The sequence below is a fragment of the Excalfactoria chinensis genome, chromosome 13 (genome assembly GCF_039878825.1).
Source record: "Excalfactoria chinensis isolate bCotChi1 chromosome 13, bCotChi1.hap2, whole genome shotgun sequence".
Taxonomy (NCBI): Eukaryota; Metazoa; Chordata; class Aves; order Galliformes; family Phasianidae; genus Excalfactoria; species Excalfactoria chinensis.
Genome location: NC_092837.1, coordinates 15887982 through 15911152, shown reverse-complemented (window position 1 = coordinate 15911152; position 23171 = coordinate 15887982). Strand labels below are relative to the sequence as shown.

General features: G+C 51.6%; 1 protein-coding gene across 5 annotated transcripts; it reads right to left on the bottom strand.

Annotated features, from left to right (window-relative positions):
- Positions 1 to 457: 457 nt before the first annotated feature.
- On the bottom strand, positions 458 to 19914 carry PURA (purine rich element binding protein A). Of its 5 annotated transcripts, XM_072348706.1 has the most exons (3): positions 18720 to 19914; positions 3879 to 3944; positions 458 to 2729 (listed from the first exon to the last, which is right to left on the bottom strand). In XM_072348706.1, exon 1 carries the CDS (start codon positions 19912 to 19914, stop codon positions 18925 to 18927), a length of 990 nt encoding a protein of 329 aa, XP_072204807.1. In that variant the 3' UTR covers positions 458 to 2729; positions 3879 to 3944; positions 18720 to 18924. The 5 variants fall into 5 exon arrangements, with proteins under 5 accessions (XP_072204807.1, XP_072204804.1, XP_072204805.1 ...); XM_072348703.1 differs by having other exon boundaries at positions 458 to 1218; positions 2447 to 19914; XM_072348704.1 differs by having other exon boundaries at positions 3879 to 19914.
- Positions 19915 to 23171: the final 3257 nt, after the last annotated feature.

Here is a 23171-nt window from a genome sequence, read left to right as displayed (position 1 = left end):
CAGGCGGGGCCTCCAGCCTGGGGCGCGGGGCTTCCCTGCAGCTGAAAACTAAACCGAACCGCATGCTGTGTGTTCAGCCCGCCCAGAACCGGGTCTGACCGCCCTGAAGGAAGGGTGGTGTTTTGCCTCTCTGCCATTACCTTCCAGTCAAAAAACACCTATCTGTCCGCAAGATAAGAGACAACATTCAAGGCCAGGCTGGATGTGGCTCCGGGCTGCCTGGTCTGGCGGTCGGCGACCCTGCCCGTAGCAGGGAGGTCGAACCGAGGTGATCATTGTGGTCCTTTTCAACCCGGGCCATTCTATGATTCTGCGATTCTCTGACAGCCCGGCACTCAGAGCTGGGAGAACGGCAGCCACGTGGAGCTGCTCATTGCAGGGCTGTCAGCCCACGGCACCCTTCAGCAATAGGATCCTTAGATCCTTAGCCTGGGACAGTGAGGGACACACCGTGATGTGGAGAGCGTTGGGAAACCTTTGGGAGCGCTCCTGTCTGACCTCCCAGGAAATGCATGTTTTGCGTCTTCCTCAGAACCTAATTTAAAACAAAAAGATGCATTAAAAAATTTGCTTTGGGAGATTTTAAAGAACAGCACAAACTAAACAAACTAAAGAAGCGTCTGCCAAGGTCAATTTTCAGCATTAAAAATCAGCACTGATGAGAGCCATCTTAGATCAAATAATTTATTTAGTAACTCCATGTAAACACTTCAGCTTTACTAGCAAATACAATGCTGGCTGTTCTTTTAAATAGATCATTCAAAAAATAAGACTCTATTATTAATGGCAGGTTGACTAGAGATTTCCATACTGCTGTACAATGAGGAATTTGTTTTCTAATGAATTTAACATCTTGATTTTTCTTGTTCTGTGTTTGCTTTACGCAAAGCCCAAAGGACACACATTGAACTGCTCCCTGCGATGCTGTGCTGCACTGGGGAAGGTACGCAGGCAAATCCTCCCATCCTGGCACTGGCATAAGCTGATGTGAAAGTGGGGTGGCGGAACTTGTAACAACTCTGTTCAAAAACGCACACCTTTCCGATGAGAAAACAAAATAAATGGTGGAGAGCTTCTCTGTGGGATGTATAAAGCAATGGACTCCATTGTTGGCAATACGTAGAAGCGTTACAGTGCACACACACGTATCCACAGTGTCTAGGAAGCGTACCATGAACTGAAGCAAACAGTGGTTCTGAGGCTTGATACACCAGTGCACTAAAACCAAAAGAATGATACCTTCTTACATAGTCAAATGAAAAATAAATATCTTTATTTTCTGCCTAATTTATTTCAGTTTTCAAATAAATTTTAAATAAATCTGTACAAAGTATACTGTTACAGTATATATTTGTAAGGTAACTGAAATGCCTAAGTGTAACAACACTACAATAAAGCAGTATAGATTGGCACATCTCTAATAAAGATTAACTTTTACACTCCAGAAAATACCAACTGCCATGAAAACCCTTTATGTCTTTTTGATATCTTTATGCAAGTTACGTCGCAAACATGTTACAGATGAGTTCTCCTCTATCTAAAAGTAACTTGTAATAATTCTTTAGAGAAAGTGAACATCTTTGTACTGCTAAAGGGACACTTTCAGGCTAAAGGGAGATATACGTGGGGGGGGGAGAAAAAAAAAGCAGATTTCTGAAGAGAAAATTCAGTCTAACAAAGGGTCAATTTTACACACTTTCATCCACCTTGACAGTGGTTATAACCAGTGCCAGGGGCCGGACCTGCGCCCTGCAAGGCCACAGTGTGCAGCCCTGCACCTGGTGAAGGCCCCCAGTCTGCGCCTGGAACAGTGAGAGCCCACGGCCGGCAGCTCACCTGGCTGCACCGCTGCAGGGGTGCTTAGAGCCAATAAAACCAGGAGAAAAAGCGTATTTTCTTTGTGATTGAGATGGAATTTACATGCGTGTGCTGGGGACGGGAGTTGTGCTTCATTTTCTTTTTTTTTTCCTTAAAACAAGAGCCCAGTGTTCATCTGAGAGTGTCCCTTTGCTCCAAATAAAGACTTCTGTACTTTAAAGTTTAGATACTGAAGCAGTCTTATTCACTACCAACAGAGTAAAAACAGCCAGGTACATTTCAAGATTCAAGTTTTCCAATGACATCATCCAACTGCAGTTCATCAGCTTTTGAAATCTTGCACTGTTTCATTAAAGACTCTGAACTGGGAATCGGGGGATAAATATCACAGATTAAGAGTGAGAATTTTCTGTATTCTAATCTTTCCAATGATAGATTAAATCAACGTTTACATGCTGAAAGTTAATCTTACATTAGAATGCAGTTCAATATTGGCTGCAACATAAACTTATAAATAAATCAACTACAATAGGTTGAACTCTGTTAAATATTTCTAAGTTAATAAAATATTGACAGTATTATAAAATTACAGTATTTACAATAAGAAAAAATCTAGACTAATATATACCTTTAACAGATCCGTCCTCCGATTTGGGATTGCCACGGAATTATGAATATATGAACAATGTCTCATAAACTTCATCGCAATGTAATTTCCCATTAGAACTAGAGACGGAAATCTATCACTGCCTTTTAAAAAACAAGTGACTTCGCATGGTGGGGCGTAGCTTTTGGGTACCAAAGTGGTAACAGGAGTCCTCCGCAAGACGTCTGAAGGTAAGGTGGGACCAGCCTCAACTGCTCAGATTAAAGCTGTATTAGAGAACTGCCAGCAATCAGAACCACACAGGCTGCAAAAGGGGAGGAAAGGTAGTTTTCAGCTCAGAGTGTACAGCTGGAAGACTCCTGTCATTACGGACTCCAACTAAGGCTGCAGGAGCTTTGATCTGCTCTACAGTGCAAAACCTTGTCTTTTGTTTCATTGAGACGAAGCTAGTCTTAAAGGGACATAGTTAGGTTGCAACTATACCAGAAATGCTCTTGCCAACCAAATCAAAGCACTGGAGATGCTGTTCTGCTTGCTCTATGGAGGTTGCCTTTTTTTTTGGCTTGGAGTGGTTTTTATTATGATTTTTTTTTTCATTTTGTTCATTCAAAAGAAAAAGAAGATTTGGCTGGGACCATGAAATCAGCTCGTTTTCTATTCCTCGCCAGCTTTGCTGTTTCACAAGTATCAGCACAGTACTGCAGCGTTTGGGTTGCAAACTCGTAGGAAAAAAAGGGAGTCTTCAGCTCTCCCAAGCTGATTTGTCTTAGACCAAATTTTGACAATTACCCAAATCAATTGCGGCCATCAAGAAGCACCAGCTGCTTTTGGAGTCCCAATACCTAGCAATGTCCTTTTAAGGATCAGGCCTTTCACCTGCCTTTTCCATCAGCCTCGGAGGAAGTGTTTAAAACTATTTTAGGATGGGCAGTGCTCAAATTCTCTCCCTCCTCCCCACTTTATGTTTCTTTTCCAAACCAGAAGCTTTGTTTTCTAGGAGAATATGGAGAAAATTAAAAAAAAGAATCAGAAAAAGGCATATCCCTACTCGGTTCCCACCCTCCCCCCATCCTCGTCACTGTCGAACCGAAACAACGTTGTGCAGCATATACTTTTGGAGACATTACTTTCCAAGCCCAAACCTGAAGATGCTCCGTGAGACACCTGCCCACGGGCTCTGGGAAGGTGAACCACGTCATGCATCTGCAGGCATTGCTACCAGCCCCGTCCCAGGCAGACAGGAGCACCGCTGTCCTTAAAAGCAGACTTTAAAGTGTTAAATAATAATCTGTAAACTTCAGTCTACGTTACCAAGAGGAGGCTCTAGGTCCTGTGGGCTCCATTTCCAGAGTTGCAGAGCAGGAAAACTAGAAAGAAAGCTCGGTACCTTTCAAACACCTGCCAGTTTGTACTGGGGGGAGTGGGGAACGAGAGAGACAAAATGGCAACTGACCTTATAAACAAAGGTATGTTTAGGGCTTCTGGTTTCAGGAATAAACCGATATTTACTGGTAAAAGTCTGCCAAAAAACAAAAACAGAAACACAGGATTACTGGTAAATATTGGTTTATCTGGAGAAGAAAAAAAATGTCATAGTGCTCCCGCTCTCCATGCGCCAGCGGGATGTGCTGCCGGACTGTGCTGTGGGCAGAGGCCAAGGGCTGGCCCCAGGCACCCTGTATTTGCTGGCAATAGGGACAGGGACACCTCAAACCAGAAGCCGCATGTGCACCACAAAGCCAGGTCACTTATCTTTGCTCCTCTCAAACTACACACTGCTTTCCAGGCCCCCCTCCTCCACAAGACTGCCGCTCAGCCCTCAGCCCTACAGTGTCTGTCTGGCTGACACCACCTGGCAATGACTTCACATAATATGGTATCTCACTGCGAAGGCTGCTCGAGTCTCAGCCCCTAGGCTACGATGGGTCGTCCGCACCATGAGATACCATACAATATACAAAGCTGAGTGAATATTTGAAATGAAGCATTTTCTTGTAAGTGGCATAAACCCATTCATTTTATTTACATGCTTATTTATTTCCAAAAATAGAGAATTGGTCCACATTGGACAAGATAAATCAAGAAGCCATACAGTAGAAGAGTTAAAAGTCCAACATTTAACCAAAATACAATGAAATTCCAGAATTCTGTGGCTCATTTGAACCACAGAAACATACACGAGCCACACAGACATTTGTACATATAGCATTATATTACCAATAATATTTGCAAACATGAGGTCAACATGGCTAAGAACCCAACAAAACCAAACCATGGGCAATGGCTGAAAAGAAGCAGGTGTGAGCAGCTGGCACTACTGCGGGAAAAATCACCGCTCTCCAGGGACTTGGTGTCACTCTCACTGTGTTTTCTTAACCCGAACAAGTCCTGATTTCCCTTTCCTGGGACCCAAAGGCAGGGAGCATGCTGGGTGACCTGCAGGTGCCGGGCTGGTGCGTGGCACCACAGCACCCCAGCTTGTCTGTGCCCAGTGCACAGCCTGCCAGCACCCGCCCAGCACCTGCACCCAAAGCAATGTGCTTTCTGCCCGAGTGGGGCACAGATGTGGGACTGGGCTGCCATCCCGCCCTGCTGTGGCCCAGCCTGCCCCACAACCCTGCCCTGCTGTGGCTTGAGAGCGCCTGGAGCGGAGAGCCATGGGTGCCTGCAGAGCGCTGCCTTTACAGAAGGGCTTTCCTACCTCACTGGGGGCAGGTGCTGGCCTTGGGAATGCACATTCTGTCGACCTTTCCTGGAAGACTACAAATAATCAAGCCTAAATGGATTTACAGGACGAGAAGGGGTTGTATCTGACAGACAGCGGAGTGATTTTTACTCAAATGGTTTAACATTTTACATGACAAAAAAAAAATACCTGATCGACAGCAAAACAAAAGAATGGAAAAGATGCATTATCTCCGTGTGATGGCCGAGTTCAGCCAAGGATCTCATCACAAAAATTCCTTGGTGTCACCAAAGGATGGAAAAATAGATTTAAACCTGCATCTTTCAGTCCATAACTTTAAACTGAAAGTGAAGCGGGCATCCAGCCTACACGTTTGGGCTCTCCCACAGAGAATCACTGCAAGTAAAGCAGGGAAGACTGATGTAGCACTGCTGGTACTTCTACAAACAAACCAACACACCACTACATTGGGCAGAACTGCATAAAACGGTATCAATTCATTTCCATTTTGGATCTTTGACATTCAGAATGTTAGGTCTAGTCCAATGTGAATACTAGCAGAGAGCTAATTTATAGAATACCAGTGATAATTGTATGTACCTAAAAGGGTTTAAAGGCTCAGTACATATAGAAAAAAAAACACCTTTGCCAAAATGCCAGACCTTTGACAGAACAGAAGCAACCGCGCAGTTCTCTAAGTGGAAGGACAGCCTTTAGTACACGTCACTACTAACATCTGAGCCAAGAACAGACAGCTCTTTCTGCTGATTTGTCTTCTGGAACGTCTCTAATCTCAGATGTGAAACATGTCTTTAAAAAAGGTGGGCCTGATCCCATGCAGTTGGGTATGCACAGCACTCCCCAGTGAAACTCAAAGCCCAAATTCCTAAAGAGAGAGCACAAGAGATTTTGCATTTTCATACATCAAATAGCTACCATGCAAGCATACCACGACGTTTTTATACTGTGTACTTCAAAGTCAGCTGATACAATTTCACTAGAGTTGAGTAACATTATGACATTGGTATTTCTCGAGGAGGGGGACAAAGGTTGTGCCAGTGGCAACTGCCAGCTTACCAAGGGAAAACAGTGGAGAAACAACTTGGGAACGTAATGAACGGTGTTACATATGAGTTCAAACACAGCAGCCTCTAAGACATTAGCACCTAACTCTGTAATACAGTTAATTTCTATGGCACCTTCAGTTCATTTAGTTTTTCTACCCAAAATCAGATGCTGAGGGGAAGACACTCTTCCTCTTGAATGAGCAAGACGTTTAAAGCCTAGCAATATTGCCAGAGCATCACTGATATTTTTTCTCTCAATCCATGGCCTCTCCTAGCAGAGGCTGGTCCCTACCACTGCAGGCTGCCCGCACCCAGCTTTGTCATGCTCCTCTGAGCCAGGGGACTTGTTGGGACATTCAGACAGTTAAGAAGCCTTACACTGAACTAGAGCAGCAAAGGGCTGCTCCTGCTCTCAGCAGCTTACCTCCTAGATCCCTTGGGAAGGAGGCAGAGAAGGTCTGCATGCACGTGTTCACATATGTGTGTGGGCAGCCTAAAGCTCAGAGCTAGATGAGACCTGGAAAGAACTGGATAGGCCTTTCTCCCCATATCTTCTCTTTCTGCCTACCTCCAAATCCAACAACTTTTAGGTTTTATTTTTGCTTGGTTTGGTTTCATTAAACAAACAAACAAACAAAAAGCTGAATACATCCGGATTTGTTGGTTGCTGAGGAATACTATGGGATGTGGCAGCCTGTGCACATGGTCAGGATTTGAACTGGGGCTGCCAGATCACAGGAGGAATTGAAATGTCATACTGCCAAGTATTCTGTGCTCGTGTCTCCTCTTTGGCCAACCATACTTTGATCTAGATGTGCTCACCAGATAAGTCCAGAGAAAATCAACCCTTTTCCAGCCTGCAACTCTGGTTCTGACAAATCAGTGCTTCCCAGAGGAAACTCACTTGCTCAAAGTCTGCAGATCTACTCAAGAAATACCCCTATCTCCAACAATAGAAAACCTTCCATCTCCAGTTCAGACTAAGCTTCTTTCTACCCTGAGCTGTTTCAGTGATCAACATCAGCGGTAGCAAAAGAAGGCATCCAGGTATTTACCCATATTTATCCAGATAAAAATCCCCCAATTTCTCTGCATCCTGCCGTTTGCCAACAGGTTAAAAGGTTTGCACAGATTACCTGGAAAACCAGATCTTTCCTTGCAGAAGGCATGTTGCTTTCAAACTAGCACAAACTGACGTGCAATACTATTTTAGCTACTCCTTCTCAAACAAGTAATTGCTGGTCTGCAATTCCACGTGCCCTGTTTAATAATTTTACTATTATTAATAACAATGATTTTATTGTTATTAATAATGATCTTACACCATTATAATGTTATCTAATCATGGAGGATACCAAGCTATTTTTTTAGGAGACCCTATAATTACCACTAACTTTAGCTAGTAGTTAGTTTCTGTCCCCAGCTCTTTAAAAACTCCTGTGTAGGTGGGTGCACATTACTCCTCCACTTAGATTTGCTACATTGCTGTGTCGTATTTGCCTCAAATGCATAAGTTGCAGAGAGACGTTCTTTATCCTTGCCATTTGAAAAGACCAAGTGCCTCTCAAACACACCCCATGCTCCAGAAGTAATGCCTCCTATTTTGTTATGTCAGCCCACACTGTCAGAGGCAGGTGTTGGTGGGATGAGAGCAGAGGTTGGACTTTCCACCAATATCCTGTTACATTTTTTGTTGCTGTGTGGCAGATGGCAGTAAAAGGGCGGTCTGACAGAATGGCATCTGACATGGAAGTGTGTGTGGAGCAGAGGTGTGGAACTGGATTCTTCCATGATGAAAAAATGGCCCCCATTGGTATTCAAGACTTGCTGATTGCTTCTGGAGACCGAACAGTGGATGTGAGCACAGTGTGGTGGTGGATAGTGCATTTCTGCAGTGGCGACAGTGACAGTGATCACCTCTGCTGGTGCAGATTATTACGAGCATGGCATGCAGGCTCTTGTTCGTCACTGGCAAAAAATGCACAGCTAATAGTGCTGAAAAATAGTATTTTGTAGCTGAGAATTTGCTCTATCAGATAGTGTTATTGCACTCCTTGCATCTGTAGCAACTTCTGTGGAAATAAATAGGAAGCATTATTTTCGGAGCATTCTATACAATATGAATTAGTGCAGAAAGTATAAGCATGTCTTCAGTGCTACATGTTTAGATCCTCTGAGGAGCCTTCTCGCTTATATGCTTAAAATACCGTTTGTTCCCCAGGGTCTCCAGCTCTCCAAAACATTCCTGATAAACTGATCAATTTCCACAAACTAAATTTGTGACCTGCTGCACAGCACGGCTCTTCCAACACACTCTGGGAGAGCTGGACCTCTGTCCTGTCAAAAAGCCTTGCTCCAGAAGTCCCTCCTTTTATACAGCTTTTACTGGTCTGTCTTGCACTTCAGCTCTGGAGTTCCTTCATGGCAGAGCTCTGCCTAACCTGGGTGTCTGCAACCTTTCAAGGCTACCTTGACCAGGCTCGCAATTTTGCTTTTCTGATGTTCTCCCCTGCAATGTTTTATAATGCAAGACTCCTTTTTAGTAAAGTGTCTTCCACCCCTGAGGATGCTGAACCTGTAATTGTACTGTGGTCACTGCTATTTAACGACTCAGCTGTAATTATATCTTGAACCAGTTCTTACGTTTTAGTCCTAAATCAAGGCTAGTTCTACAACAGGCTGTTAAAATAAATGATTCTTTAAGTAAATCAAGATGTTTGTTCACCAAAATGTTAGCCAGTTCCTTCCAAAACCATCTGGCCAGATAGCACGGACGTAATTGAATTTACCTTTTCTAACAGGTTTATGAAGACACACGAGCTTGTTTTTCCCTCACGTCCCATGAAATCCGTAACCTTTTCTTTGTCTGGAACAGAAGATGTCCCAATACCTCTGTTTCATTACAGTGCGGGATTTATCTCCGACATAGGTTTGACCACTATTCCAATTTCCTCTTGGATTTTATAGCAACTTTTAAATTGAGTGCTCCTTCACACCTTTATGACCCACGTATCCTGTATAGTTTGATGGAAGCCACTGCAGTATTTTCATCATCTTCCTCCCTTCAGGCAGGCCAGCTATGTCAAGGTCTTTTAAAACCACTGAGCAGTCTACTCGGACTATTTTTATGTCATGTTTCCACACTGGCACACAGACTTCTTTCTTGTTTTGACCACACGCCTATTTCTCATTCAAATCTCCAGTCTGACATCTGGTTGCTCTTCCAGCACCCACAGCTCTGCTCCCAGCCTCCCTGTGCCTCACGTGCACTGAAAATTACCCCATGCCCTCCAGCAAAAATGGCCATATATTCCAGGTGCACCTCAGCTCAGCCTCGGATGGCAGCCTTCCCCCAGAGCTACTTCTAACACTCCTCCCAAAACCTTGTCCACTTTCTGTGCCACCACCCCAGTTCCTCTTCAGCTGAAGTGGAGACCAGCCTCCACTGCAAAGCAATGACAGCTCACCTGCTGACCCTTTCTATCGTCTTCTCAGCATGCATTAAGTCTTCTGGAAAGCGGCACCATGATATCCTGCATGCTGTCTTCTTCCCAGGCAACCAAATATAGCTTCTCATGTATCTCAGCTTTTCGTACACAACGATGACAGCCCCAGGATTGCCCTAAGCACTCTGATATCTTCCAAGATCCATTTTTCCATATATCAGACGGACTGCATCACCATCATCAGGAGCGGAGCCCACACTTCCCTCCATCAGTCCTCTGCATTTGTCCCTCCTGGAGCCCCTTTCTGCCCTCTGGCAGCCCCTTTCAGCATGCAGAGAACCACACAGCCAAGGCTTACATGACATTATAACCCGCTCCCTTAGTTCCGACCAGTTCCAAGTCGAATTTGCTCAAACAGAAGTCAGTGCAGAGGTGAGGACAGACCATGAGCACCCGCAGATGGTTTAATTCCCTGTTCTCTCCACCAGCTCAGTAACTCTGCCCTCAAAGTGCTTTCAGAAGCTCACAGTGTCACCACTCCCAAATCTGTACTTCTTTTTGCTCTAACTAGTACAACAAGCTGATATTCTTCCATTCCCATAATTAAACTAAGATTTTGACTTTGTGATCACATGAAGTCAATCTTTAAAAACAGTCTGACTGACTGTTACACGTGGCCTCTCAGCAACCTGCACGGCTCACTTAGCGCGACTCCTATTTTGTTTTTCCTTTAAGTATGTTTGAAAGAGCCCCCAAACACAGCCTTGTCAAAAGACGCACCCGCAAACCAAATTGTTTGTGTTCCTGACAGTAGAGATGTCAATTACACTAATTTGCAGTGCTTAGTTCAGAATTATTTATGCTAGAAAAACAGTTCTCAATATCTAGTCCTTGTTGTGTTCGGGGTCCTGCCTGGCTGGTCCAGCTGCAATGCAGCAGCGCCTGGCGAGGGTAACCATCCTTTATTACTCAAAGAAAATAATGTTTTTAAGAAAAAGAAAGATAAGCGTGGTTACAACCCCACACCCGACAAGTCTCTGGCTTCTCTTCTCCACTTCTGGTGCCGTTCACACAATATTTTTCTCAAGTTGACCTGCCCACACAGCTCCTGATAAGCCAATGCTACGTTGCCAGCTTTCCTCATCATCATTTGAGTGGGAGGTTTAAATACCAGATTTCACAAAATCCTTCATCTACGCTGCCTAGCCCCACAATGTCTTGAAGCACTGACAGATCGGTAAACCTTCATTTTGCCCAGAAATGTGAAAGCTGGGCCTGCTGCTGCTGATGGGATGAGCCGCACAGCCCTGGCTACGGTGTGAGTCTCGAGGTGACACTGCTGACGAGGTGACACGTGCTCCTAACATGGCCTGGCTGAGCTCCTCTGCCTATACAAATACCAGAACAAAAGGCAAGCCTGGAAAAAGCGCATTCCAAACTTCAGAAGACTACAGCACTAGAGCCAACAGCTTCCATTGCACTCACCGACTGTGGTGCAACCACAGAGAAACAGAAGATACTTCCTTGTGAAACACTACAGCCAGTCCCATGCAGAGGTGTGGGACATGCCGAGCAGAGAGGCTGCCCTTCAGATGGCAGCGATGCCCCCGGGTGTCCCACCCACACAGGTGCTGCCCAAGGTGCACACGGCAGCATGCCTTTCTACCCAAGCAAAGGTAGAAGGAGAAAATTCTGTTCCCAGCCCATGACCAGAGTAATGCACCGGCTGAAGGGTGCTGCAGATCTCACAAGCATCTGGTGATCTGAGCTTGATTCCACATCAAGACATTCACCAGCAACAGAAAGATTGAAAAAAAAAAAGGCCACTGCTCATTTTCTCCACTCCCCGCTCCCAGCAGAAGGATTACACAGGCCATACATTTACAACAGGGGCAACCTGGCCCACCCAGAGAGCTGTGATGCCCCATCCCTGGAGGTGCCCCAGGATGCCGAGGATGGGCCCTGAGCTGCCTGACCTGGAGGAGCAGCTGACCCATGGCAGGAATGGGGTTGGGGGGCTGTAAGGACTGTTCCAACCCAACTGTTCTGTGGTTCCACAGATGCACGGCAGCCTCCTCCAGCCTCCAAGGGAAGCCTGCAGCATTGTCCCAGCACTGGGTGATGCATCAGCACCGCTGGTGACACACAGGATCTGCACACACAGGACCTGTCCGTGCATGCCAGCCCTGTACCCTGGGCACCAAGCTCATCACCTTGAGCCACAGCTGCACCCTGCATGACAGCGTGAGACACCTCTGAAGGCACGTACCAGCAGAACAGTGTCACTTGATAGTCAAACCCACCAAGATGCTGTCAATAAAGACATGAGCTCTGACTCCTTGACAGTTGCCAGTGGGGACTGAGAAAACAGTCTCGTCACCATGTCTAACAGGAAACCCAAACTCATTTGAGTTAACATGGTCATGCAGTCATCTTTACAAATAGCTCTCCACAGAAGTGAACACGCTTACCAGCACAGCGTTTTAACATACAGAGGTCCAAACCTATTAAAGAAGCACTCAGGCATCCCTATGGCAGGTCAGATCCCAGCAGCCTCTCGCTCCCAGCCTGCACCATCGAGAGGGGCACATCGTCCTCTGCAATAACCCCACACCTCTTGCCTCTCCAGTCAGCAGCAGAAAGAATGAAGCTTTTCTTCACTTCCTGCATATTTTGAGATAGTGTTTCAGAAAAAAACCTCAGCCAGGAAGGCTCAGAACAAACCTCCAGTGCCAGCGCTGTAGACAGCCCTCTTTTCACTTCAGTTTCCTACGTGTCCTAAACCTAAAAGAAGACACGTATTTTTCAAAGGTATACTGTGCATATAACAGAGATCTGCTGCACAAGCGTGCTCCTGAGCCAAGCTAAGGAGTCAGGGGAGGCCGTTTGGATCCCCTGCAGTGCCCCGTGCAGCACCCCGAGCCTGGCCTGGGCACAATGCAGTCCCAGCCACTGGTGGCCGTGGGGGGCTGAGCTCAGGGCCGGACTCCCCCGGGCTCGCGTGTGCCTGCCGCGTCCATCTGAACAGTTCTGTTCGGACCGTGCGGCCATTCGTCCTGTCTCGTTATCATCAGCCAAGGCTCAAAGCCAGTCCTCTATCTTTATTCTTCCTCACTTCAGATGGCGTTTACTGTGCAAACACACCTCATTCCTTGCGATAGGAATTCAACCCTATCTCTTCTGCAGCACTGCGCCCACCGAGCTCTCCACATATCTCCAGCTACTACAAACGCGGCTACGGGGAGCTCCGCCGCTCCAGCTCGGGTTCGGCCCCGAGAGGGGCTGTGCCCCCGCTGTTCCCCCGCGCACGGCAGCCCCGGGGCTGGGGCTTTGGGGAAGAGGTTCTCGCAGCCTTCGGGCTCGAAGCCTGACCCCCATCCCACCGCACGCTCTCCCAGAGCCCGCCGAGACGCTCCGCACTCTCGGGCGGCTTAGCCGAGCGCGCAGCCCCGGCACTGCGGCGGGTCGAGAGAACCTGTGTGCAGCACTGGTTCCTCTCGCCCGGCCCCGCTCCCGTCTCCGCGTCTTCATCGGCGGCCGCTGCATCCTCCACGCCGCGGGCAAAGCCCGCACCTTTCCATTGCATTTCCCCAACAACAACTTTTACACTGTCCTCACTGCAATAGAATATCCCGCATGCTGTTCGTAGAGTAACTCTCGGGACAGCTAACAACTGACATTTGGCATCTACTTCTGCGTGATATCCACACCACTCTGACTTGCAGCAGCTCCAAGCGACGCGTGGCCCAGCGGTGCTCGCAGCCCCGGCACTGTGCGAGCAGTGAGATGCGCTGCGCTGCCCAGCGGGCTCACCGCCCCGACCTGTGGGTACCACTGAAACAGTTCCGGCAGGAGCCCAAATCCTCCAAAAAATAACAAAGAGGGAAGGCGGGGGCAAAGCAGCTCGCAGAGCAGACCCAGGGCAACAACCCGGCACAGACAGCGCGACAGCAGGGAGACGGCATCGCCCCCCAGCCCCGCGTGCACTTCGCAGGGCTGTCCCGCTCCGGCGCAGGGACTTCAGCAGCCGAAAGGGAGCAGCGCTCTACAGGCGCCGTCAGCCCGGCACTCTCAGTCATTTCGACACAGGAGAGCCAACGCAAAAGGAAAAACGAACGCCACGTGCTTCGGGTCCAAAGATCGGGCTCCGGTTAAAGCAGGATTTTCAGAAATGTCACCGTTTGGAGAGTTCATCGGATTAACCTTAACTAGCTGAAAACTATCTGTACACGCCTCCTTGCCACGTTCACAGCCCACGCACAACACTCTGCGGTGCCAGAGAGCTAACTCATGTGGAAGGAACCAGAGGAAAGGAGCCGTCGGCTCGAAAAAATGCTCTATGTTGAAATTATCCTTCACTGTTACAAGTGGCACAGGAGACCGTGCCAGCTCCAGGACTCGGGGTAAAAATGTTGTTTACCTTGTCACCTGTGTCAAAACATTCTGACAAGACTTTGCGTGCAGACAGCTTCTCCGTTCTGCCACCCCAAGTTCTGATCCTTCCACCCATCCTTGCATGTCAGAGAACAAAACCGAGAGAGCAAAACTTTCGGTGAAAGAAGTGCATGTGCAAGAACTGCAAAGCCTGGCGTGGGGCTCCCTGTAAGAGAGCCAAGAGGCAGCAGAGCTGTGGCCCTCAGCTACTAGATGTCTGCGGTGATAGCAGCAGGAAGGCAGCAGAGGAGGACTGGAAGAAGAGGAGAGTTCGGGTAAGCCTGACAGAAAATCAAAGCAAAAGGAAAGAAATAAAAAGGTATAAAACAGGATTTAAAATTTGCAATTAAAAATAAATAAATCTTGACAGAATTCCCAGCAGGAAAACTCGCCAGCTTTTGGGGCAGGTGAGACTTCTCACCAAATGATCCAAGCCGGGAGGGAGCAAAAAGATTTTGAAGGAGCAAAAAGAACGTGCAGTTGGGAGGCAACTTGCTTCCACCCTCTGATTTCCAGCTCACCTAAGAGAAATGGAGGCTGTTTTTGGCATGTCAGAATAGCAAAGCCAGGAGGTTTGCTGGTTCTGGCTGTACTTTGAATTTCCCAAACGCGTTCCCCGCAGTGTAAGCCCGTTCTAGCATTCTTGTCATTTCATGTCAGGACTTCTACTGACCGAGGCCTCCACTGAGGCCACCCGATTGTGTCTGCACCCTACAGAGCAACGGGAGGACAGGGGTTTAAGCAAAGAAAGAAACAAACCGTGTCAGTGCTTTGCAAGGTGCAGGATCCAAATGCAGTGGATCCTCTGAAGGGAGAGGAGAGGAGAGGAGAGGAGAGGAGAGGAGAGGAGAGGAGAGGAGAGGAGAGGAGAGGAGAGGAGAGGAGAGGAGAGGAGAGGAGAGGAGAGGAGAGGAGAGGAGAGGAGAGGAGAGGAGAGGAGAGGAGAGGAGAGGAGAGGAGAGGAGAGGAGAGGGAAAAAAAGGTTTTATCCATTCAACTTGGAGAAGAGAGGAAAGCGGCAGAGCCTGGAGGAGCGAGACCAAGGCTGCAAAGCTGTAATGTGCAGCATTTCACCTTAACAGAGAGTGGAGTTTCGTTCTGATGTTTTAAATGCTGGGAACCAAACTCCCCAAATACGATTTTAGCGTTTTGGGGCACTGAATTAAATCAAGCGCGGAGTGAGGACATGCCCAAAAGTTGAGGTTTGCACAAACCGTAAAGGAAAAAGCGTGGCTGCTTTCAGCAGAACCGCGTATCAACCGAATCTCCGCCGAGCGGCGCGGAGCCGCACCGACACACCGCGCTGCCCTCCGCCGCTCCTTCCCCACCTCTGCTCCTCGGGGACAGCGGCGCTGCACCGCCGCGAACACGGAATGAAAACAGTCGGTACGGCTGGTAAAGATCCATTGACTTTTTATTACAAATGTATTTGACCGCTTGGCTCCAGAAATTTTAAATCAATCCCTACTTTCTGAACGCCAATACAAAGCAAGATCTAATTTTACAAATTAAACGCCTAAAAACTGACAAAAATATTAGAGTTTGATGGAACAAAAATTAAAACAAAAACCAGTTACAAAAGTGTTAAATCCCCTCTTAAGAAGAGGTCCCCTCCCGACCCCGCCGTCCCGTTACGCGACATTAACACCGCCGTCGGAACAGAGAGGTGCGTTCCGGCCGCGCACAGCGCGCAAACTGCTCCTTATCGTTCGGTATTCCGGTTAGAGCACCGACGCCATCCGACCCAACGGCACCGACCGCCTCCTCCGGTCCCTCATTTACATTTAAGAGCTTGCATAGTTCGAAGGGACAAAGGTCACACTACGGCTAATCATAAAAAAAAAAAAAAAGGAAAAAAAAAAAGAAAGAAGGTGGTTACAGTGCGGTTCCGAAAGGCAACACAGGAACCGCTCCCACAAGCTGCCCTCGAGGGGCTCCGAGCGGCTCCCCGCAACCGGCCCGGCCCCGCACTGCCACCAACGGCTCCGCTCGGCCCCGGCGTCCGGGCCGGCAGAGAGCGAGGAGCGGGGAAAGGGGAACGGGGCTGGACGTGCACCGAGCACCGCCCGGAGCGCAAAAGAAGAGGCAGGACCAAGAGCGGCTGGTGCTTTTTGTCTGGGTTTTTTATTTAACTTCTCAGAGGCAGAGCCGTCCTGTTTTGTTCTGTTTTCTTTTCTTTTGTAACGAAACAAAACAAAACAAAACAAAAGATTTTGACTTCGGAGGACATTTCTCCGTTAGTGCAGAACCATTTACAGGGAGGTCGCATTTTAGCGGTCAATTACTTGACAGAGTCCCTTTAACTCAGAAACAAAGCAATGTCAGTATTGCAATGCATTTCAAGTTTTCTTGCGCGCAGTCGTTACAAAGCAGCTCTATCGTGCTCTTGGACCTATCCTACACGACATTTAAAAGCATGTCACCGAGGAAAATAAGGCATGCTGCTCAGGAATTGGGGACCTTGGCACATTTGAGCATACTGTCCTTTTGAGAAACAACACATATGGTCAAATATACCTCGCCTCTCCCGCACCGAACTGCGCCTTCTGCATTTTGATTTAAATACTGAGAGATCGGAGCCGTGGTGAGGCACCGAGCACCTCCGGGAACGGACGAAACGTTAAAAAGAAGAAAAAAGAAGAAGCAAACCAAAACCAGAAAAGCGAGAGCAACCCGAAGCAAGCCCAAACCCCACGAACCTTTGCGGTCATTTTACTCTCTCATTATCATCATTTGCCAAGTCCTAGGAGGAAGGGGGAAACAAAAAACCAACGACCAACACACCAGAAAAGCCCCAGGGATGGACGGAGCGCTCCGGCTCCGCTCCCCGACGGCCGTCCCCGCCGCGCCCCGCACCGCCGGCACCGCAGCCGGGCCGAGGCCGGGGTTTGAAGGCCGGGGTTGCGGGCAGCGCCGTGCGGCCCAGCGGGGCCGTCGGGGGTTGGAGGCGGAGCCCCCCGCCCCGCACGCAGCACCGTAACAGCGGGAAGGGACGCAGCGGGAGACCCCGGGCGGCACCGCCTGACGATGCCGACTCGCGATTGAGAACCGTTCCGAATGTCACATTATGAGCTCGGAAAGCTTATTTTACTGCTCGAAATCAGGAAAGTGCACATGAAAGCCATTATCAACATTTCCAGTGATTGTTAAAGAAACAGAATCGCCCAACGTCCGACGCCTCATCGATAACTGCGAACACCGACGGGGTGGGCACGGCACGACGGGAACAGCTTTGACACTCACAGTACATCTCCGAAACAAAAGGGGGAGGGAGGAGGGGGACACGGATTACAATTTGCAATGGAAATAGCAGACAGCAGAAAACAAACTCCTCTCACCGAGCTCCGCTCTCCCCCTGTGTCCCCGCGCGGGGCACGGCCCAACGCTGCCCGCCGAGCTCCGGCCAACGACTACAGTTGTACTGCTTAAGGCATCTTTTGTTTTGTAACACCTTTTCTTCACTCGTCACGATGATAGTCATGCAGCAGTTTAATGATAAAAATATATTAATATTTTACTATACAGCAGCAAGAAGTTAATCAATTAAAAGCACACCAACTTAGAAAAGAAAAAAAAAAAAAAGAAAAAAAAGGAAAAAGAAAACAAAAATCCACCTGTAAAAATCTATTATTACAAATCATCTCGGTTCGGAGCTCGGCCCGGGAGCGGGGCTGGCGGGGCTGGCGGGACACGGCACGGCACGGCACGGCACGGCACGGCACGGCCCGCAGCACCGCGCAGCACCGGCCGGCCGGCCCCGCACCGCGCAGCGTCTGAGTGCCCAAAGTACACAGAATAAGAATAAAAACAACGGATTATGAACAAGACATGAACATCTCATATACACAACAATGACAGTACGCCTACGGAGCTGTAAACCAAACAGGTGCAGAAAAATATTACGGGAGGAAACCCTTCACTTTTCTCTCTCTCTCTCTCTTTTTCTTTTTTTTTTTTGTTTTTTTTTTAAATTTTTTCCTATTTGAATAACTTTGGTTCCAACGTAAAAATCACAAGTTAGCAAATTTCATTTAAATGCCTTTTTTAATAATTTTTCTTCATGTTCACAGAAGTTTCACTGACCATTTTTATATGTCGAAGGTCCAGATGCAATGCATATCGTATAAAAGAGAGCACTTATTGTTTACCTTGCATGAATTAAACCTACGTACCTTGTAACTCTACAAACTTCTGCATAACATTTAGACAAAGCTCAGACACACAGCATGCCTAGCCCTCATATATATATACACATCTCTAATCACAGGTATATAGGGTGTCAAATATACTATAGTAACCTCCATGTAAGGTTCGAAATTTGGTAACAAAATGAGAAGAAAAAACTAAAAATATTATTTTACGTGTTCTAAAATATCTCTTTTTTTTTTTTTTCTTTTTGTGCTAAAGTCAAATGTTAGCTCAACATGAAAAGGACTTTTTATATAATTCAGCAATATTATAATCTTGACCATTTTTGCAAACACTTTTAATAATAATAGCTTAAACGTGTACAAAAGTTCTCGGTTAATTAGGGAAATAAACACTCAGTTCTTTATATTTTTAATCAAGTAGGAAACACAGTTCATATATAATGTTATTACTTTTTTTTGACTTTTTTGTTTTGTTTGTTTGTTTGTTTGTTTGTTTTAGCAGCTGCTTACTGTTTGATACGGTGGGAAAAGTGGAGGGACATCCAGCGATGGGTGGCGGGTCGGAGGCGTTGCTGTCGCTCGGTGGAGGCTGCCGGGCGGGGGGTGCTCCGGGGGTGCCGCCCGGGGACGGCCGCGGGCCGCCGCCTGCCGCCCGCGCGGCCGAGAGCAGTCCGAGTCCGCGGCCCCGGCGCCGGGCGGGGCGGCCGGCGGGCGGTCAGTCCTCCTCGGGCTCGTCGGCCTGCAGCAGGGCGCCGGGCGGACCGGAGGCGGCGGCGGCGGCGGCGGCGGCGGCGGCTGCGGCGGCGGCGGCCGCGCTGCCCTCGGCCTCGGGCGGCGGCTCGGGCCCGGCCCCGGAGCCCGCGGGGGCGGCGGCGGCGGCGCGCTTGTCCCGCTGCTTCTCCTGGATCTTCTTCATCTCGTCCGAGTACTTGCAGAAGGTGTGGCCGAACTTGGCCCAGACCTTGTAGGGGACGGTGATGGAGTTGCGGTAGGTGGGCTTCACCTCGCTCACCCGCATGAAGACGCCGTACTTGTTGGAGCCCACGTCGAAGAAGAAGCGCTTGTTGTCCACAGTCAAGGAGGTGCCCTCGGGCAGCTCGGCCGGCTCCTCCTCCACGCCGTAGTCGTCGATGAGCTTGGCCAGCGCGTCGCGGAACTCGATCAGGCCCTGCGCCGGCAGCGCGATGGTCTGGCCCTGCGCGGCGCCCAGCCCCGGGCCGCGGTTGACGGTCTGGCGGACGCGCAGGAAGCGGCCGCGCTGGTTCTCCTTCAGATCCATGTAGTACTTGCGGTTCTCCCGCACCAGGAACTCGCTCTTGAGCGCCCGGCGCGGCTCGTCGGCCGCCTGCGCCAGCTCGGGGGGCTGGCTGGGCCCCAGCTGCGCGTAGTGCTCGATGAAGTCGCCCAGGTAGTCGCGGAACTCCACCGCCACCGACATGGAGAGCGTCAGCCGGCTCTTGTTGCCGCCGGCGCCCACCTCGGCGATCTTCAGGAAGCGGCCCTTGGCGTTCTGCTTCACGTCCAGGTAGAAGCGCTTGTTCTGGATGTCCACCCGCTTGGAGGCCAGCTCCTGCGTCTCGTGCTGCAGCCCGCCGCCCGGACCGCCGCCGCCCGAGCCCGGCCCCCCGGCGCCCGCCGCGCCCCCGCCGCCGCCGCCGCCGCCGCCGCCGCCGCCCTGCTCGCTGCCGCTGTCTCTGTCCGCCATGATGCCGCCGCTCCGCCCGCCGCCGCCGCCGCCGCCGCCGCCGCCTCCCGGCCGCGCCGCCTCGGCCGCCGCTCCGCCGCCGCTCGCCCGGCGCCCCCCGCGCCGCCGCCCGCCGCCGCCGCCTCGGCCGCCCCGGCCGCCGCCCGCCGCCGCCGCCGCTCCGCCCGCCGCCGCCGCCGCCGCTGCAACAGCCCCCGCGGCCACCAGCCGGCCGCTCTCGCGAGATCTGCGGGAGCGAGGAGAGGGCGCGGGAGGCGGCAGAGAGCGGCCCCGCCGCCGGCCGCCCCGCCGAGCGGGCAGCAGCGCCGCGCCGACGGGCGGCCGCACCGCGCACCGCGCCTGAGCCGGGCCGGGAGCGACGGAGGGAGGGAGGGAGGGAAGGGGCGGACCGGGCGGGGCAGGGACGGGCGGTGCCGCGCCGAACCGCGCCGCGCTGTGCCGTGCTATACCGTGCCGTGCTATGTCGTGCCGTGCTATACCGTGCTATACCGTGCTATGCCGTGCCGTGCTATACCGTGCCGTGCCGCGCCGGGCGGTGCGGAGTGACGCTGTGCCGCGCCGTGCTACACCGTGCTATAACGTGCTATAACGTACTGTACCGTTCTATACCGTACTGTATGGTGCTATACCGTGCTATACTGTACTATACTGTGCTATACCGTGCTGTACTGTACTGTACCGTACTATACCGTACTATACCGTACTGTATGGTGCTATACCGTGCTATACTGTACTATACTGTGCTATACCGTGCTGTACCGTTCTGTACCGTACTATATCGTACTATACCGTGCTACACCGTACGATACCATACTATATACCATACTGTACTGTACTATACCGTACTGTATGGTGCTATACTGTACTATACCGTACTGTACCGTACTATACCGTACCATACCGTACTATACCGTGCTACACCGTACCGCGCCGCCCTCCGGGCGGACCTCGCACCACTTCCGACCCTGGAGCCCTCCCGCCAGCCTCGAAGGCTCCCGCAAGTCCCCGCTGTCGGCCCGTCGAGGGAGGCTGGAGCGGGACTCGCGGCTCCGCACCCCTCGGGCACGGCCTCCGCCCGCCCGGTGCAGCTGCTCGGAGCCTCCGGTCCCGCGGCCTGCGTGGAGCGATGCAGCGCGAGGCCGCCGAAGGGGACGCGCGACGGCAGCGGCTCCCGGCCCCAACGGGCGGCGGAGCGGGTGAGCACGGCCGTGGCTTCGCGCACGTCCGCAGCCGGGCCCCGCTGCCGGTCCGTGCTGCCATCGGATTCTTTCTGGTGAAGAATCGCCGTCTGGGCGATCCGGGCGGCTGCGAGGAGACTTTCTTCGGAAACCATCGAAAGGAGGAGCCCGGGTGGACGGAACCGGACGGCCGCCCCTCGCCGGGGCCGAGACACGGGGAGCGTCCCTCGGTCACCCCGAGCGGAACGGGACGGCCGTTCTCCGGGCTCCCGGCCCACGGAGTGGGGCCCATCGAGCGAGCGGAGCCCCGCTGTGCGCGGAGCGCTTCGCGTCTTGCCATGGAGATTTGTTGTCTCGCCACGACGCTCCCGAGGCTCCTTCCCCCCCACGGCGGCGCTGCCGGAGCCCGACGGGACAGAACCGCTGCGGCTCGCGGGGCCGCACTGAGTCCCGGGAACGGGTGGGGGCTGAACCCCGGGCGGGACGGGGCCGGCGCTCCGGGAGCGGGGGGCACCGGGAGGCACCGGGAGGCTCGGGGACGGCCTCCGGCGGGCGGGGAAATGAGGAAAACAAAATCTCGGCTCTGGAGCCGCGCCGGACGGCCGTGTCGCGCCGGACTGGTACCCCGGTACCGGGGCTCCCCCTCCCCGCCCCGTCGGGCCCGTGGTCATCAGAGAGCGAGGCGGTTTAACACCAAGCGCGTGCCGGGGCTCCTCTCCCGTTCTGCCTCTCAGCAGCGGCTACTGGCGGAGTCCGGCCCGACGGGGCGGCTCCCGACGACAGGGACACTGCGCAATCCGCCCCGTGAGAGGACCCGGTGCCGTTCCGCCGTCGGGCCCGGCGCTGCCGGTAGGGCCAGGAAGCTCCGCCAGACTGCGCAGCGAAATCCGGGGGTGGGGGGGCATTGGAAGCCCCAGGGTCTCGGCAGCGAGCCGGCAGCCGATCGGAGACAGCGAGGGCCGTCGGTGTGGGTCAGTGCACGGCACCGGGCACGGGGCTGAGCGGCCGGGCGGAGACCTGAGCTTCCCGAGGACTTCCCGGTCCCGGAGCCCGTAGGTGGGCCGAGGGGTATCGAGAGGTACATATTGACATACATTTATTAAAGACTTGTTAATAAATTCATACTGCATTCCTGGCACCGGAGCCAACAAGGAAGCGCAGCACCGACACCGCCGCGGGGCAGAGCCGCGAGGGGCCGCCACGCCGCTGGGGAGTGCGGCCGGGGACTGTTGTGTCCTCGTCCCGGCGGCGCAGGAACCGCGGAGCCACCTCCCGCACGGCCCCGAACGGTCGCTCGGCTCCACTGCGGAACAACGCAGGTAGGAGGAGACCGGAGGAGAGCAGAGGGGCGAGGCGGGGCCGAACCGAGGGGCGGCTGCGGGCGGGCCGTGAGCATCCTCCGGTACCGGCTGTCAGGGGGCTGCGGTCTCTCAGGAGGAGCCTGTGTGCATGGGGCTACCTCGGCGATGGGGGCCATCTCCCACACGGCTGCCCCGAGGTCGCCGAGGGACAGCGATTACCGTCCTGCTGCAACGGGGCAGGTCTTTGTTCCGCTGTGCTCGTTTGTCCCAGAAAGGAACAGTGTTGAACAGCCTTACCCGAGGCCTAATGCCAGCAGGTGTCCCAGTGGTGTCTGAAACGCTGCCTTAGTCGTTCTGGAAAGCTGGTAAATATATCACTGGTGATGGCACTTCTTTGGTGAAACTCGTCCGCTAGGGAGCAGGTGGCCACCCTTGGGTGAGAGGTGTTCATTTTAATGATGCTGCTCAAGGAGGGCCAGCAGCAGAGTCTGGTGCTCTCACACACGGGTCAGCTTTGTTATGCCCAGAGTGGGTACACTCAGTGGATCCTTCGAGCCCCAAGAACATGGCCTGACATTAATTCCCCTTTGGTGGGATGTTGCTGGGTACCCTCTCTGCCCATCGTTGCTGTGTTGCTGGTCACAGCAGCTCTCAGAGCACTCTGGTGTCTCCCTTTGTGCCTTGTGCGGGCAGTGATGGCCAAAGGGTGGGCAGGGTCTCTCAGGGGTCGCGTGCTGCTGTACCTCACTGCTGCAGTCACACCAACATGTCCCATATG

Coding starts and splice junctions, on each gene's coding strand:
- PURA (XM_072348703.1), bottom strand. CDS start 19,914: ATGGCGGACAGAGACAGCGGCAGCGAGCAGGGCGGCGGCGGCGGCGGC.